The following is a 16,940-nucleotide window of genomic DNA, read 5'->3' on the forward strand; positions in this document are numbered from 1 at the left end:
CTGAAGAATATTTTGAAAAATTGTGTATTTTCAAATGTTCAATATATTTGCTGAGTTTTTGCCAAGTCTTGAGGTTTAAATTTTTTTGGGCTTGCCAAGTTATTACCTAGTCCAAGTTTTTCAACTATGGTTTATGTTAATGTTGTAATAACAATAAATCAATTATGTCTAACATTCAATTAAGCTACAACCATGTTGTAATTTTCCCATTCAATAATGAATACAAGCCACTCATTGAAGTGTGTGCCATTTAGTTCTCTAAAACTCTTTGTATTCATTCTTCCAACATTAGGTGATGGAGCAAGGAAGCCCTAGGAGGGTCCATTGGATAAGAGTGATGGAGCGCTTGGAGAAGGTAAGCTAAATCATAGTAAGGAAGTCCTAGGAGAAGGTGTGCTGATCAAATCCATTTGGAAGAAGAATAATACATTTGGGGTTACTATGACAAAAATTGGCAGCCATAGGTGTAAGGGGCTGCTGTCTCGAGGAGGTCAGTATGCTTTTGGGGTGTAAATCCCCATTTGATTCTCAGCAGGTGGAAGTTATGGTGACTGACAAACGGTTGGTGCCAAGCTACAGTTGTGTGAGAACTGGACGAAAAACTTATATAGGGGGAAGCAGAGTACCTTGTCGTTCACGAGAGAACATTTCTATAGTGTGCTTTACTTTCTAAAGGCAAAGGTTAATGATGGAGAAATCCGAGGAGGACCAAAACAACATTCCAGCAAGCAAAGGTGTTCAGAGGGATTGCAAAGCAGTGGTGTGAGTGGAAGCAGTGTGACTTGGAGTCCTTGTTCAGGGAGGGGGCCTGGGTCGTGTAATGGGTAAGTCATTGCCGGCTCACGACAGAGTCTGTGGTGCGCCAGATCGAGTTCTGAAGGAGACATGGTCTTTGTGGATTTGGAGTCTACGTGAGAAGCTATAGCCAGGGGCGAGGTGCAGTGTGATTAGTACCAGTGTTTCAAGAGTAGGCGTGAATCCAGGGGCTGGAACTTGTAATCGGGTGCTTGGGAAGTACCGGGGTAGTGACCAACAACATAGTTGGAATTGATTGTAGACCAGGTCGGGGGCCATTTCTTCATATCAATAAAGCTATCTATTTGCCCCAGTATTTTGTTCATTGTGTAAATATTTCCGCTGTGGAAGATTGTGCATTGTTGTGCAAGTGTGTGTGTAGGTTCTAGAGCTTGGGAGTGCTAACAGGCGTAGTCCGAGGTCTTGGAAGTGCTTGGTTCTCATGGACTAGTACCGAAAAGATTGTCGGTGCCGCACGGGTAAATCTAGCCCCGTGACAGTTGGTATTAGAGCACAAGGTTTTGATACCCTCAAGCTAGCACACTAAGTGAGTTCAGTTTTTCAGTAGTCATGGCAAGGGACGGGGATGCTGACAGGGAGTCAGAAGGAGAGCAGGGCTCACCCTGTGGTCATGTAAACGAAAGGAATGCCACCTTGAAGACTAAGGATAGGCTTAATGGCCTAGACAACCGTTTGGAGTCTTTGGAAGACGTGGTTCTACTGAAGCGCATGAAAGCTGCAGAAGGACGATTGGACTTAGCTGAAGGAGATATCAAGGATCTCCAGGTTTTGTATGGTCAAGAACAGATAGGGCGAGCAAGGCTCGAAGATGAGTTGAAGGCACTCCTAGAGATCAAATTTGTCAAAAGTTGTCTCTCAAGTAGGGATTGCTAAGGGACCAAGGGTGTCGCCACCTGAAAAGTACGAGGGTGACCGAGATGACAAGGTGATGGAGAATTTATTCTTTGACATGGGAAGGTACCTGGAATCCATGAGGGGATTGACGGACGAAGAAAAAGTGGAGACGACCACTAGATTCCTCACTGGAGCAGCTAAGCTTTGGTGGAGGGCCAGACTTCAGGATATGGAGGCTGGTAGGCCGGTAGTCAAGGTAGACACATGGGAAGAGTTGCGGGATGCACTCAAGGAGCAGTTCAAGCCAGAGAATGCAAGTTGGACCTCCTTCAAATAGCTTTCAGATCTAAAGCAAACAGGGAAGATCAAAGATTACATCAAATCTTTCTGGGATCTTATGTTGGAATTTCCAAATATGGACCAAGATCTTAAGTTATATCACTTCTTGAAAGGTCTGGCTTTGTGGGCTCAAAATGAGCTCCAAAAGATGAAGGTCCTAAATGTCGAAGAGGCCATTTCAGTCGCGGATCGGCTGGTTGACTACAAAGATCTACCAAAGGCACGGGGTGCTACAAGTGGATCCCAGCCCCCGAGGAAGGACAAGAAACAGTTCCAACCCAAGGATGAAGGAAAGTCTAAGGGGAAGGGGGATTCTTCAAGCAGTAAACAAAGTGGGACAGGAAAGTCCTCAAATAGCAAAGGTTCAAGTAAGGGTTCGAAAGACGTTGAGTCAAAGAATGACAGGAGAGGGCGTGGGTGCTTCATCTGTGGTGGCTCAGAACATTGGACAACAGAATGTCCGTAGCGACAGAGGTTGAAATCTACACAGATGGCAGTAGACCAAGATGGTTAGATTGCTATGATGGGTGTGATCCAGCGTTTGAGTGCAGTCAATGCCACCGAGCAGCCTAAGGCCACGACTGCCAAACCTGAGAACCGAAACAAGTTGTGTTATGTGGAGGCCCAAATGAATGGGAAGTACATTGTGGCTATGGTGGATTCAGGAGCCACTCACAACTTTATCTCAGTTGGGAGAGCTCGAGATCTTGGGTTGAAGGTGTAGGCGGATGCATGCTATTTCAAGGCGATGAATTCCCCATTCAAGAAGATACATGGTATAGTCCAGGACATACCACTGAAAGTCGGTTCGTGGCAGAGTCGCATGGATCTGACAGTGATCGAGATGGATGATTTTGAGCTGATATTGGGTCAGGAGTTCTTGAAGATCGACAAGGTTGCGATAATTCGTCACCTGGATTCGTTGGTGTTTTTGGATCCTAAGCAGACATGCATGGTGAAGATGACAGAGAGGCGACAATCTGGGAAGGCTCCAATGGTTTCAGCATTGGGAATGAAAAAGGCAACTAAGAAGCATGACAAGGAACTGATGTTTCTAGCAGCTCTACTTGGAGGTTGGGATAAACTGGAGGACGTGTAGGAGACACCCATTCCACCCGAAGTAGAGGAAGTCATTCTGGAGTTTGAGGACACAATGCCACTCAAGCTACCCGCTCAACTCCCGGTGAGAAAAACTGTAGATCACAAGATAGAAATGGTACCAAGGGCGAAGCCACTTGCACAGGCTCCGTACATGTTATTTGGTCCAGAGATGGTAGAACTAAAGAGGCAGTTAGAGGAGCTGCTTGAGGCGGGTTACATCAAGCCATCCCGTTCTCCGTATGGGGCGCCCGTGTTGTTTCAAACTTTCAAAAGAAAGATGGAACATTGAGGTTATGTATCAACTTCAAGGCCCTAAACAAGTTAACCATCAAGAACAAGTATCCCCTACCTCTTATTGCTGATTGTTTTGACTGCTTGTCTGGGGCAAAGGTCTTCAACAAACTTGATCTTAAGCAGGGCTATTATCAAGTGAGGATTGCAGCGGGAGATGAAGAGAAGGTTGCATGTGTGACCAGGTATGGGTCATACGAGTTCATTGTGATGCCATTCAGGCTATGCAATGCACCAACAACATTTTGTACACTCATGAACGATGTGTTCCGACCTCTGTTGGATAAGTCTATGGTGTTGTATTTGGATGATATACTAGTTTACAGCAAGAACATGGAGGAGCACAAGCAACACTTGGCAGAGGTATTTTAGTTGCTTCGAGAGCACAAGCTTTTTGTCAAGAAGGAAAAATGTGCGTTTGCTCGGGAAGAGGTGCACTTCTTGGGGCACATCATTGGGAAAGGATTCATTCGTCCAGATCCAGAGAAGCTGAGAGCAATCCGGGATTGGGAACCCTTGCAGAATGTACATGAAGTGAGGTCGTTTCTTGGTCTGGCGAATTACTACAGGAGGTTTGTTGAAGGGTTTTCCAGATGTGCTGCGCCCTTAAGAGAACTTCTAAAGGACCAAAAGTGGAAGTGGTCAGACATGTTTTAGACAACCTTTGAGACACTCAAGGAAAGACTCACATCGGTGCCAGTGTTGGCATTGCCTGATTTCACAAGGCCATTCGAGGTTCAAAGCGATGCTTCGGACTTTGCAGTTGGAGGGGTGTTGATGCAAGATGGACATCCAGTGGCTTACGAGTCGAGAAAGTTGCAGGATAGGGAGAGGAATTACCCTGCCCATGAGAAGGAAATGATTGGGATTGTTCATTGTCTTCGAACTTGGAGGCACTATCTCTTGGGGACGCAGTTTGTGGTGAAGACAAACAATGTTTCCTCAACTTATTTCAAGACTCAGGCGAAGTTGACTCCAAAGCAAGCCAGGTGGCAATAGTTCTTGGCAGAGTTTGATTTTGAGATCCTCTACAACCCAAGAAAGAAGAATGTTGTAGCGGATGCTCTAAGAAGGAAGGGACATTTAGCTGCTATTGAAGCGGACTAGGAGCCACGGCCCGAGGCTAGCCGAGTGGAACTATCTCGCGAGGTGTTGGAGTCCATCAAGGAGGGTTATCTGATGGATCTTCAGGAAGCAGAGCTGTACAAACAGGCAAAGGAGGGGAAGACTCGAAAGTTCAGTGTCAGGGATGGATTGTTGTTGTTCACCCAGGATCGAGTTTACCTTCCGAAGTGGAAGAATGTGAGGAGGGAAGTTCTCAACGAATGTCACGATAGTCTGTGGGCAGGCCATTCAGGACAAAAGAGAACCCTTGCATTGGTTGAGAGAGGCTTCTACTGGCAGAATATGAGGAAAGATGTGGATGAGTATGTCAGGAGCTGTCTCATATGTCAACAAGACAAGGCGGTAACAAAGCCTCCAGGAGGATTGTTGCAGCCCTTACCCGTACTAGTGAGACCATGGGCAAGTGTGAGTATGGACTTCATCACAGGGTTGCCAAAAGTGGACGGGTACAATAGCATCATGGTCGTGGTTGACAAGTTCTCGAAGTATGTCGTATTTGTACTGTGCAAGGCACCATGCAGAGTCGAGGACGCTGCCGACTACTTCAGGAATGTTGTGAAGTTTTGGGGTGTTTCGTTGAGTATCATTAGTGATAGGATGCTTGCTTTACCAGCAACTTCTGGAAGGAGATGTTCAAGTTAATTGGGACAAAGTTGCTCATGTCGACGAGTCATCACTTGGAGACAGATGGACAGACCGAGAGGATCAATGGGATTGTGGAGGACTTTCTCAGGCACTTTGTTTGGTTGGACCAATCCAACTAGCCTAAGTTGTTGGACCCAAGGCAACTTAGTTACAACATGCAGAAGAGTGCATCGAGTCAGTATTCACCTTTTGAATTGGCTACAGGGCAATAGCCAGTGACTCCTCATACAGTGTTGAGGGGATATGTCAAGGACTGTCCAGATGCAAAGGATAGATTGAAGGAGTGGCAAGATCGAGTGGATCATGCAAGGCATAACTTGGTCAAGGCCGCAGAAAGAATGAAGCATTATGCAGACTCAAGGAGGAGCAATGTGGAGTTCAAAGTTGGTGACAAGGTCTTTCTCAAGATGGACCCAGTTCAGTTTAAACCACCCAAGGGGTAGTGCAGCACTTGGTCGCAGATTTGATGGACCATTCACAATCACGAAGCGGATTGGGAAAGTTGCATATAAGCTGAAGTTGCGAGCTCATCTTAGAGTTTACAATGTTTTCTATGTCAGCCAGCTCCGTCCGTATCATCAGGATAAAGAGGAGAACAACAGGAACATACCAACCCGAGGACCAGCATTTGTCAAGGACAAGCCGGGACTAGTGATTGTTGTAAAGGAGAGAGGATTTGGAAACAGGAGGTGGAGGGAGTTCTTAGTTCATTGGTAGGGTCAGTCCCGAGAAGAGGCAACTTGGGAGAAGGCTGAGAACCTCTGGAAATATGAAGCCAAGGTTTTGGAGTTCTTGGATCGGAACTCCAGCCTCCACTTCTAAGTGTAAACAAAGTTTGGGGCCTTAGCTGCACGAGTCTGGGACTGTGTTGCCGACGTTGAGGATGTCGCCTATTTTAGGTGGGGGAGGATGTAAGGGGCTACTGTCTCGAAGAGGTCGGTAGGCTTTTGGGGTGTAAGTCCCCATCCGATTCTCAGCAGGTGGAAGCTGTGGTGACTGACAAACGGTTGGTGCCAAGCTACAGTTGTGTGAGAACTGGACGAAAAACTTATATAGGGGGAAGTAGAGTACCCCGCCATTCACGAGAGAATGTTTCTACAGTGTGCTTGACTTTCTACAGGCGAAGGTTCATGGTGGAGAAATCCAAAGGACCAAAACAGCATTCCAACGAGCAAAGGTGTTTAGAGGGATTGCAGAGCAGTGGTGTGAGTGGAAGCAACAGAGAAAGCAGTGTGACTTGGAGTCCCCGTTCAGGTAGGGGGCCTAGGTCGTGTACTGGGTAAGTCATCGCCGACTCACGAGAGAGTCCATGGTGTGCCAGGTCGAGTTCCGAAGGAGACAGCGTCTTTGTGGATTTGGAGCCTATGTGAGAAGCTACAACTAGGGGCGAGGTGCAATGTGATCAATACCAGTGTTTCAAGAGTAGGCGTGAATCCAGGGGCGGGAACTTGTAATCGGGTGCTTGGGAAGTACTCGGGGTAGTGACCAACAACATAGTTGGAATTGATTGTAGACCGGGCTGGGGGCCATTTCTTCAAATCGATAAAGCTATCTATTTGACCCAGTATTGTGTTCATTGTGTAAACATTTCCGTTGTGCAAGATTGTGCATTGTTGTGCAAGTGTGTGTGCAGGTTCTGGAGCTTGGGAGTGCTAACAGGTGTAGTCCGAGGTCTTGGAAGTGCTTGGTTCTCACTGACAAGTACCAAAAAGATTGTCGGTGCCGCACGGGTAAATCTAGCCTTGTGACAATAGGGACCAAAAGTTGTCCAAAGAATCAATAAAATTAAGTTAAAAGGACATACAAAAGGGCAGAATTCAGATATATGTACTAAATCCATATGGTACATATGAACACTATATGGTATAGCACAATACAAATGTATAGTGATTGGTTACATTTTTTGTAAAAGAAATTTCTGATTTTTAAATCTGCAAAATATTGGCCAATGTTTTGCAATTTTTTGGTGTAAACTTGCATTATATCCATTTGTAATTGCTTTTTTTTCTTTGTCTAAATTTAATTTTATGAGTTTACACCCTAGCAATGACATCAAAACTCATTTTACTTGAAGGTGAAAAATTGAGATGCCATAACTTTGTTGAGTCACATGATACCATCTATTGCTAAGTACAGAAATTGTGATAGAATAAAAATTTGAAAACTTGAACTCGGCAGCCCCAAATAGGCCTCGTACTTGAGGCTTGGTGAAAAACTCGGCTAGGACTTGGAAAAGAAGAAAACTGTAGTTTTACAAAGAAAAAGAGAAATTAATGCATTTAGAGAACATAAGAGCCATAATTCAAACATTACGCATGTCATATGATCTTCAAACACTAGATATTTGAAATTTCATCATTAATGAATCATAATAAATGATCATGCTTATAGTTTCAATTTTCAAACTTTCAAATGTATAACATAATTGTAGCATCATTAATAAAAAAAATCATTAATTTTATGCTTTTTTATCTTGTTGGGCGTTTTTTACTTTGTCGCAAGAGTCCTAGCTCGGGACTCACGAGTTTTGACCTACGACTCGCACGAGTCACATGCTAAACCTTGAGAGTCCTGGGAGGAGACTCACTGGGACACGACTCGCGAGTCCACGGTGAGTCGACTTGGCAAGCCATTGGACTCGCAAGTCCTAGTGAGTCCCAGCTGAGTTTTCCATCTTTGGATAGAATAATCCTAAAATAGAAATGAGAACTCTGAATCTTGCATAGTTTTTGTAACCATCATAAAGAAACATAGTTGTCTAGATTGTCCAATTTTGATGACCTATGAAAAGCACATGCTTATACTAAGAGGGTGGGTGGAGGGGTGGGGGGTTGCGAATCAGTAAGGTGGGGCTATGAATCAGTATAAGGTAATTTTTATTTATTCAAAACTTAACAATCCTAACAGCAACAATAACAACATCGACACATGAGAGACAACATTGGAAACCCTTTCGGGAGAAAACTACGATGAAGGACTGCTTGGATCTACTGTCCAAATCCAGTCTCATAGAGAATAATAAAATGGTCATACAACATTTGCAATTGCAGGCACCAACCTACTAGAGATTCCAATCCCCACAACTGAGCACCAACTCAACAAGAGACACCAATCTCTTTGATTAGGAAGCACCAACCTCTTTTGCACCAAAAATTCACCTTCAGTATGTTGCTTCTTCAACATATGATGAACAAAATCACCTTCATAACTTTGCTCTAATTCTGATCTGCTCTCCTCTATTTCACATTATCTCTGCTCTGCATTATTCACATTATTTTGCTCTACATCGCTGTTTGAATGATTTTGCATTTAGCTCACACAGCCATCACACTTCCATCATCACCCAATTGCCCAAAAAATTTCCTCATTATATATCAATCCACAACTTAAATTCAAGGAGAGGTTGGCCTCAAATAATTGATCAAAAATAATCACAATAATGTGTCTTTATGTAAGCTATAAAAATTAATTCGATAAGCATCATCAAATCCCCTAAGTCGGCCATCACAGAGAAATATATTTCTTGAAAATTGTGTTTTCACAATTCTTCCTCCGTTGAGGATTGGGGATCGGCCTTACTCCTCAATGGATGCCAATTTGAATTGTTGTTCCAAATTGTGCAGACTCATCATGGATTGGGGGTTGGCCTTCTCTCTTATCACATGCCAGCAAATATTTTGAATTAATTTTCTTCTTCTTCTTCTCGGCGAAAAGATACTCCAACTAAAATCTTCTTTCATCAGAAATAACTTTCAACAAACTCATCTTTCAGCAAACTCACCCCTTTGTGAACTTGTCTTCTTTTTCTCCATATTGGCAAAGTTGGCTTTCGGCAAACTCTTTTGTTGGCAAACTTATCTCCTCTTTTTGGCGAACAAATTGGCTTTCAATGTCCTCTTTTGTTGGCTAACTTGGTGGTGGCTTGCTGTAGGCTCTAGGTATGCTGTTGTTTAATTATGTTTATCCTATTAGACAACATTTTGTAAAAGATTTCAGGTGTCCTTCAAAATCTGTTTTACCTTTAATGAAAAACTCAGCAAATTTATCAAACATTAAAAATGCTTTATTTTTTAAAGTATTAATATTATTCAATTTATAAACCATATTACCGATTTTCTTATTTTTTATTCCATTAACTTTTAAGTGGAGGTGCAGAAGACATAAGTTTGATGTTTGTATGATCATATTTTACAATTTTTGATATAAAATGTAATTAAATTTTTTGGGAAGACTATTAAACATAAAAGGAAAAACTTCTAACATAAGATCCTAGTAAAATATAGATTTGATCTGCAATATTATTAATAAATAAATTATATTTGTACTTTTGAAAAACAGTTCTGAATGGATAATTGTGACAACAAAATAGACTTGACATTGGAGTTAATTCTTTAATATGTGTGTACAGGAGTTTTTTAACTTGTTGAATTGATTATCAATTTAACACTATCGCTACTACTGGAAGTTAATTGCAGAAGAAAAAAAATAAAATATCAAAATACATGATTTCATTTGATATTTTGAACTTAAAATATCAAAGATTCAAAATACACATAAAATATTGCGGGCTGCAGCAAATATGTTCTCAAAGATTCAAAAGGAAGCCAAAGTATTTGTTGACCGGGAGACCCTAAAACTCTGACAGTATTGAAATTTATGCAGATCTGAAAACTTCACAACTCGTCTGAAAAATGTGCTTAAAAAATCCAAATGAAATTGTGCCTAAATGTTAGCACTTTTAGTTGGCCGAGTCAAATCCTAACTCGTGACCTAGGCGCATTTTTGACAAAGTTTGGTCATTAACTGTGGCCATGTATCACTGCAAGTTTTTCGATAGGGGTTTGATGTGCCCAAAAAGTCCTTGATGCGGCTATACCAGACTGCCACAGAAGTAATTTATGAATCTTGTGCCTTCCGATATATTAATACATGGCATTACATTTTGAAACGGCTTTTCCTTAAGATGTATGCAGTACGAGGCTTTGTGGCTGCAATTATGGTCTGGTCACCAACATATTACTGGAGGCTTTTTGTGTATCTTCTAACCTTTGAAGCAATCCAATGAATCCATCCTTTTGAGTTTCAGCTTCCCTACCTCACCCATTTAGAGAAATGAGCATGCATGTCATAGAAGATCATAGTCCATAGAAGCAAAAAACGGGAAAAAATCGCAATTATACCCGATTAATCGGGAGTCGGCGATACAGACGATCAATTCCCCCAAAAAATCGGAAAAAATCGGTCAACAATTTTTTCCGATTTTCAACGATTTATTCACGATTAAAAAGCGGAAAAAATCGCGATTAATCGCCTGAAAGAAACCCCGTGGAAACATTAACGCCACGAAAACCTAAAATGCTTGCCCCGCAAAAAAATTAACACCGCGAAAACCTAAAATGCCTGCAAAATTCAATAAATAGGCATCGTGCTGCAGTCGAAGTTGAAGTCGAGGGTGAAGATCGATTGCATAGCACCAGAAGTTGAAGTCGAGGGCGAAGATCGATCGCATAGGTGGTGTTTTTTGGCTGCGCGACAAAGGCTTCACCAGCCATTACCGACGACTTCTATTTCTGAGGTATTTATCGAATCACAGATTGAACGACTTCCTTTCATTTTTGGCAACTGTCAACACATATATTAGATACATTCTTTACTACTAGACGCCACATACAGATTGAAAATTCCTTTCAATCTACACATTCTTTAGAATCTGATAGTCCAGAAGGTTTTTATACGATAGTGCAGAAGGTTTTTACTATGTCATAAAATTTCCTAATCTAAAATAATGTTAAGTGTATACGATAGTGCAGAAGGTTTTTTATTTTTTAATTGGTCTTAGTTGTCTCTGCAACATAAGAAAGCAAAGCTTGAAATTTAATAGTTGATGGTTAGTTGGGATTTATAGATAGTGAAAAATTAAAACATTGTAGGATATGTAGCTTAAAGTTGGGATTTATACTTTGAAGCTCTACCATTAGATATGCCATTAATATTTATAAATTTTAGTGTGAATTAAACTTTATATCTCTTTCCATCCAGGAAAGAACTTCTCAACTGAGCATAAACCATCTAGTTGTAAACAAAAATACTTATCTAAGATTACCTAACCATTTAGTATAGTTACGTATTACATGGATGTGTATCAAATGTGAAATTAGTCTAATACTACTCTCTGAAATTAGTCTAATACTACTCTCTGTTATGTGAGACAGATTAGCAATGTTACCTTCATATAATTATTACAATCTTTTTGAACATGACGAGCTCATAAGTCTAGCTTCACATGATTTAAACTTGAATTTCTTATTCTTTTATCCAAGAATGGACTTCATAGTGGATGTAAAACATTATAGTTTGCATGCTTATCTCAACTTTGATGATTAGTTCAGATTCAGACATAATCTTTATGGAACTTAATTTCCGTGAACAATTTAAACTAAATTCAGACCATTTCAAATAGCTGTATAGAGCTTAAAGGTTCATTAACTCGGTTAGCTTGAAATTATTATTATTATTCTTGTTATCTTGTTTGCTTGATTGCTTGCCTAGTTCTTCTTGACAAATGCCCGCTTCTTCTCGACAAGTTTTCTGCCATTTGAAATCAGTTGTCATGTTTGGGGTTAGCATGACTATTTTATGACTCCGGATTTTAGATTAGGCACCTGATATGGTTCTCTTCAAAGATACAAAGAGTGTTTATCGCAGAGATTTATTGGAGATACAACACTTTACGCCCCTTTCATCACTAGGCTATTAGTTGCTCTTTAGCTTTCACCACTTTTGTGACTTCACTCCTTTATGTAAAAGTCAGTATACCTTGAGGTCACTATACCTTACTGCCTTTATCTAAGACTACTGCTCTATGGGGTATTGTATCTCTGCTTTGGGATTGCATCATTGAAGATCTGATTAAACATAATTTCTGATTAGAACATCTCACGTCTGACATAATGCTGATTATAACATAATTTCTGATTTAGAGAACCTCACATGTGAAATATAATTTTTAATTTAATTAGGTTTTCTAAACATAGTAATCTTATGAACATACAACTGTGACATTTAAATACTAAAAGACTGAACTAAAATGTTTGTGCAGAACTAATTCTTGATCAAAATGCCACGTCAAAAAGACTTTGCGTGGACACATTGCACAACAATTCCCGGTAGCACGAAGGTCAAGTGCAATTGGTGTCTAGAAGAGATCAGTGGTGGAATTTATCGTTTCAAATGGCATTTGTCCAAAGAACGAAGAAATAACACTGTGATATGCAAAGCATGCCCTGCAGATGTCTCGTATCAGGCAAAACAATCTCTTGACGGGATTGTTGAGAGTAAGGCCAAAAAGGCAAGAATTGGGGATGAACTAGGTTCTAGTTCTGTAGATCCCAAGACGAACCATTTGGGTGAGGAGGATGGTGAAGATGGGAGTTTCAAGGAAAGTGGGTCAACACCTAATTCTATAGCACGTGGAGCAAACACAGGTGGAGGAAACATTAATACTTTCTTCCAACTTCATACTACTCCAGGATCACAAACCACTTTGGAGAGTACAGGATGGAGGAGAACTGTCACTGAACAAGCAAAGAAGGCCATTGGTAACTTTGGTACTCCTCTCACATGGCATTCCATGCTTCTAGAAATCCATATTGGCAACCCATGGTAGATGCTATTGCAGTTGTAGGACCTGGGTTTCAAGCTCCATCTTATGAGTCATTGAGGGTTGGTATGCTGAAAGATGCAGTAGATGATGTTCAAGATGTTGTTAAACAACATCGGTTACAGTGGGCTAGAACTGGTTGCAATATCATGTCAGATGGTTGGACAGATAGAAGGAACCGAACTCTCATTAACTTCCTTGTCTCTTGTGAGATTGGCACTATTTTTTTGAAATCTGTGGATGCATCTAATATGATGAAATCCACAAATACATTGTTTGAGATGTATGACGTTGTAGTTACGGATGTAGGGCCACAAAATGTGGTTCAATTTATCACAGACAATGCTGTTGCTTGTGTTGGTCCAGGGAGACTTCTGACAAATATATACCCTTCCATGTTTTTTACACCATGTGCAACACATTGCCTCGATCTAACCCTAGAGGACATTGGAAAAATTGAATGGGTTAAGGCAGCATTTCAAAAGGCTCACAAGGTTACCAAATTTGTTTATAATCACACGAGGGTTTTGGCTATAATGCGCTTTCACAGGAGGCAAGGAGCTAGTTCGACCAGGGGTGACAAGATTTGCAACATATTTCCTTGCATTACAAACATTATGTGAACAAAAAGGTAATTTGAGGTGAATGTTTGTTTCAGCTAAGTGGATGGAGTCTGGCTTCACAACTCAGGCAAATGGCATAGCAGTGGCAAAGTATATGTATTCTACCACCTTTTGGGAATCAATTGTGCAGATTGTAGAATTTTCAGAGCCGTTAGTAAAAGTCTTGAAACTAGTGGATGGGGAAAACCCCCCCATGGGATGTGTATGAGGCCATGGATAGGGCCAAGGAGGTGATAAGGAGTAAGCTAGAAAATAACAGGAATAGGTATATGCCATTGTGGGACATAATTGATAGGAGATGGGATGGATAGATGCACACTCCTCTCCATGTTGTAAGATACTTGCTCAATCCTTTTTTATTCTATAAGAATGACTTAATGGAAATTGATGTTGAGATCAAACATGGCTTCTTCAAGTGCATGGAAAAAATGTTTCCTGACTTGGAAAAATTTGATGCAGCTACGATAGAGTTGGAAGTGTACAAGCATTCAAAAGGTTTTCTCTCTTCTAGGGCTGCTATACAAAGCAGAAAGACCATTCAACCAGGTAGACTACAAACTTTTGACAATCTCTTTATTTTGCCAACATGCTCATTAAGTTTGTTAAGATTATAAGATATTCTTAGTCTTACAATATCATCTTCTTATAATGTGTTTTTCAACTGCAAGGTGGACCTCTTTTGGAGACGAAATACCAAATTTAAGGTGGATGGCAGTGCGCATTCTGAGCCAACCATGCAGCTCATCAGCTTGTGAGCGTAATTGGAGTGTTTTTGAACACATACATTCCAAGAAATGTAGCCGCCTATCACAACAACAGATGAATGACTTGGCATTTGTTCATCACAACCTCCGCTTGAAGATAAGGAAAACTCAAGGTGAGAATATTAATATATAGTTGTAGTTTTTGAAATTGTATTCACTCTTCATTGTGTTTTTCACTTGTAAGGGAAACACTAATTTCTACATGGGCTAAAATCAGGAACTATTGAGGATGGCTTGCCAATTGACCTCGATGAGATATATCCAGAGTGTGAGTTGATTGCTGCTGATGATGCTGATAATGATGATGATGTTGTTGATGATGATTATGTTGTTGCTGATCATCCGCTTGAGATTGAAGATTTTGATATCATGAGGCAAACCAACTTTGGTCCTCAATGGGCTGAACGAATTAGGACAGGCCATCACCCAAGATCTTCATCATCGGGGCCTCCGGCCCTCTAGCATGTCATTGCCTACATTTGATATTTTGGAATTTTGTACTTAGTTTACAAGTTGACCTTGTTCAAAGTCACAAACTATATTGTAATTGACATTTTGACATCTATCACCATCTAGATATTATTTATGGTGTAGAATATTTTGTGCAACGTAATCAGTGATATGAATATAAACAACGAAAATCTATTTCCTGCAATTCATGTGTTGATACTATCGAAGCTACTGGTGTTGGATCGGGCTGAAGTGTCTATTTTATTTGCCTACAATATCTCTATGCTATGGAAATGCCCTAAAATATTTAAAAAAGTAGTTTTTGATTGTTTTTCTGCGATTTTTTTAGGTTTTTTTTTAAGTCCAATTTTTTTCCGATTTTTTCCCCATTTTTTGAAAAAATCTTTTACTTTTGTTTTGCCGATTAATTACCCAAACGATTATTGCTTCCTTGGATCATACAACATAAAATTATCTCACTTGGATGTGCCTAAGTATATTGAAGTATCAGGCATAAGAATCAAGCCCGGTATGAATCATAACTAAAAGTATATAACAAACAATATAGCTATTGAGCATTAATGGGACCGGCTCACAATTTTGAGCCATGAGCCATGATTGAAATTGGGAGCAATATCAGTGATCAATGAGTGCCCATTATTCGAAGACATGTTAGACCGATACGGGAAAATACGACATGAATAAATCTATTTCTGACGCTTACTAGAAAAAATCTATAACCACCTTTGCCATTGTATCCTTAGGCATTTTCACTTTCATCACTGTTCAGATATCCTTTCTCTTGATTTCTAATCAACATTTCTATGTCGTATCCCCCATAGGCTCATGCGTATGACTGATATTCGTTTCATGCAAACTGGCATTGTAATGCATATTGTATAGATTATGTTGTGATAATTTTGAGTTCTTTTCTTGAATTGGTTGAATCAGAAGTCAGCTAGTGCTTCTTTAAACTGAATAGAATTTAGTATTATTGGTAATTTGAAATTTCACATAGGCCGTTCGTTATATATTATCTCGAAATGTTTGCAGCAATGATTCTAATTTTGAGTATAAATCTTAGTGCTTTTCGACAAGAATTTTTTCAAAATCATGGCAATCTGAGCTTTTTCATTTACATGCACAGTCGAATTTTAGAGAATATCCTTAACAGGAATTGCATTTGCATTTTGTAGTGGCCGCCGTGAATTCGGTGATTATAGTGTTTATAATCCTTCCAAGAAAAATGAGTTGGGTTAAGGAAATCGACAAAGGTGGCAGGTATGCTTACAAATTTCATGGAAATTGACTTTTTGAAAATAAAATAACTTGCAACTGATCTTTGCCTCTTTAATGTACACACAGATATGATTATGTTGTTGGTAAAGGATATAAAGACGGAACACTGAAGCTAGATGTGAGATGATAGCGCAAACATCGATAAGATGAAAGATCAGCTGCCAGTGTCCTAGATTTTCTAAGATATGAAAATAAATCTTTTTCGCAATTAAATTTTTCACCAAATTAAATATTAATAATGCCAGAATTTTGAATGAGAAAGGTTATGCCAGAATTTTGAATGAGAAATATTCCATCATTTTCCTCTAGAAATTATTATCTGTGCAAAAATCATGGTGCAGGCTGTTTACAATCTTACAAGAGTGGTTGTATGTATTATGGACTTCAATCGAACTTAATGACTTCATACGACTCTAGGCTTACTATTATGTGATGAAAGATTGCTTAAAATTTACTTGATGAAACTCCAAATCATCGAGATTTCCTGTTGGCTTCTTGGCATTGAATTTTGGTTCTTTTATACCTTTATTGAACTCTCGTATAGATTGTCAAACTTTTTGGAAATTATGGACAACTTGCTCTCATATTCTTTAGGTCCCATCCTCTGCAAGTACTTTCAAACAAACAATCACAGATGATCATTCTCCTTAGATCAGATTAGTATTTATAGAGCTTTCTTTAGAGAAGCTATATGTTGGGGTGTTATTGTAGAAAATAAAACAATATCATTTTACTTTTACCGTGATAGTCAGGGATCATCGTATTCTGAAGGATGGATTTCGAGTCCTGTACCATTGTTGAAATGAAAGTTGAAAATTGGTGATAAGTTAAGAGCAAACTGAAGATTAACGAAATTTAAATCAGCAATATAGCAACATGTATAAACAAACAATTTGTATAGTATTTTTTTTAATGGTTCATACATAGCATATAAGACTAAAAATTATGTTGTATTCACTCGAGGCAAAAAGTTGATATGCATTTAAAAAAAGT

General features: G+C 39.9%; 2 protein-coding genes across 6 annotated transcripts in view; both read left to right on the forward strand.

Annotated features, from left to right (window-relative positions):
- LOC131040988 (protein RRP6-like 3) overlaps nt 1-16,717 on the forward strand; it is a 337,570-nt gene extending 320,853 nt beyond the window's left edge. For all 5 annotated transcript variants that reach the window (XM_057973966.2, XM_057973963.2, XM_057973965.2 and 2 more), the window contains 2 exons: nt 15,845-15,929; nt 16,014-16,717. In XM_057973966.2, coding sequence (XP_057829949.2) covers nt 15,845-15,908 — 64 coding nt within the window. In that variant the 3' untranslated portion in view covers nt 15,909-15,929; nt 16,014-16,717. The remainder of the gene's footprint in view (nt 1-15,844; nt 15,930-16,013) is intronic.
- Nucleotides 14,112-14,789, forward strand: LOC131040989 (uncharacterized). Its single transcript, XM_057973968.2, has 2 exons — nt 14,112-14,311; nt 14,416-14,789. Exons 1-2 carry the CDS (start codon nt 14,143-14,145, stop codon nt 14,658-14,660), a joined length of 414 nt encoding a protein of 137 aa, XP_057829951.2. The 5' UTR covers nt 14,112-14,142; the 3' UTR covers nt 14,661-14,789.
- Nucleotides 16,718-16,940: the final 223 nt, after the last annotated feature.

This window comes from Cryptomeria japonica, chromosome 4 (genome assembly GCF_030272615.1).
Source record: "Cryptomeria japonica chromosome 4, Sugi_1.0, whole genome shotgun sequence".
NCBI classification, from domain to species: domain Eukaryota; kingdom Viridiplantae; phylum Streptophyta; class Pinopsida; order Cupressales; family Cupressaceae; genus Cryptomeria; species Cryptomeria japonica.

Bases quoted from the DNA above. Each gene is read 5' to 3' on its own strand.
- LOC131040989 (XM_057973968.2), top strand. From the start codon at position 14,143: ATGGCAGTGCGCATTCTGAGCCAACCATGCAGCTCATCAGCTTGTGAG. The intron at 14,312-14,415 runs GTGAGAATATTA...GGCTAAAATCAG, and splicing joins GAAGATAAGGAAAACTCAAG to GAACTATTGAGGATGGCTTG.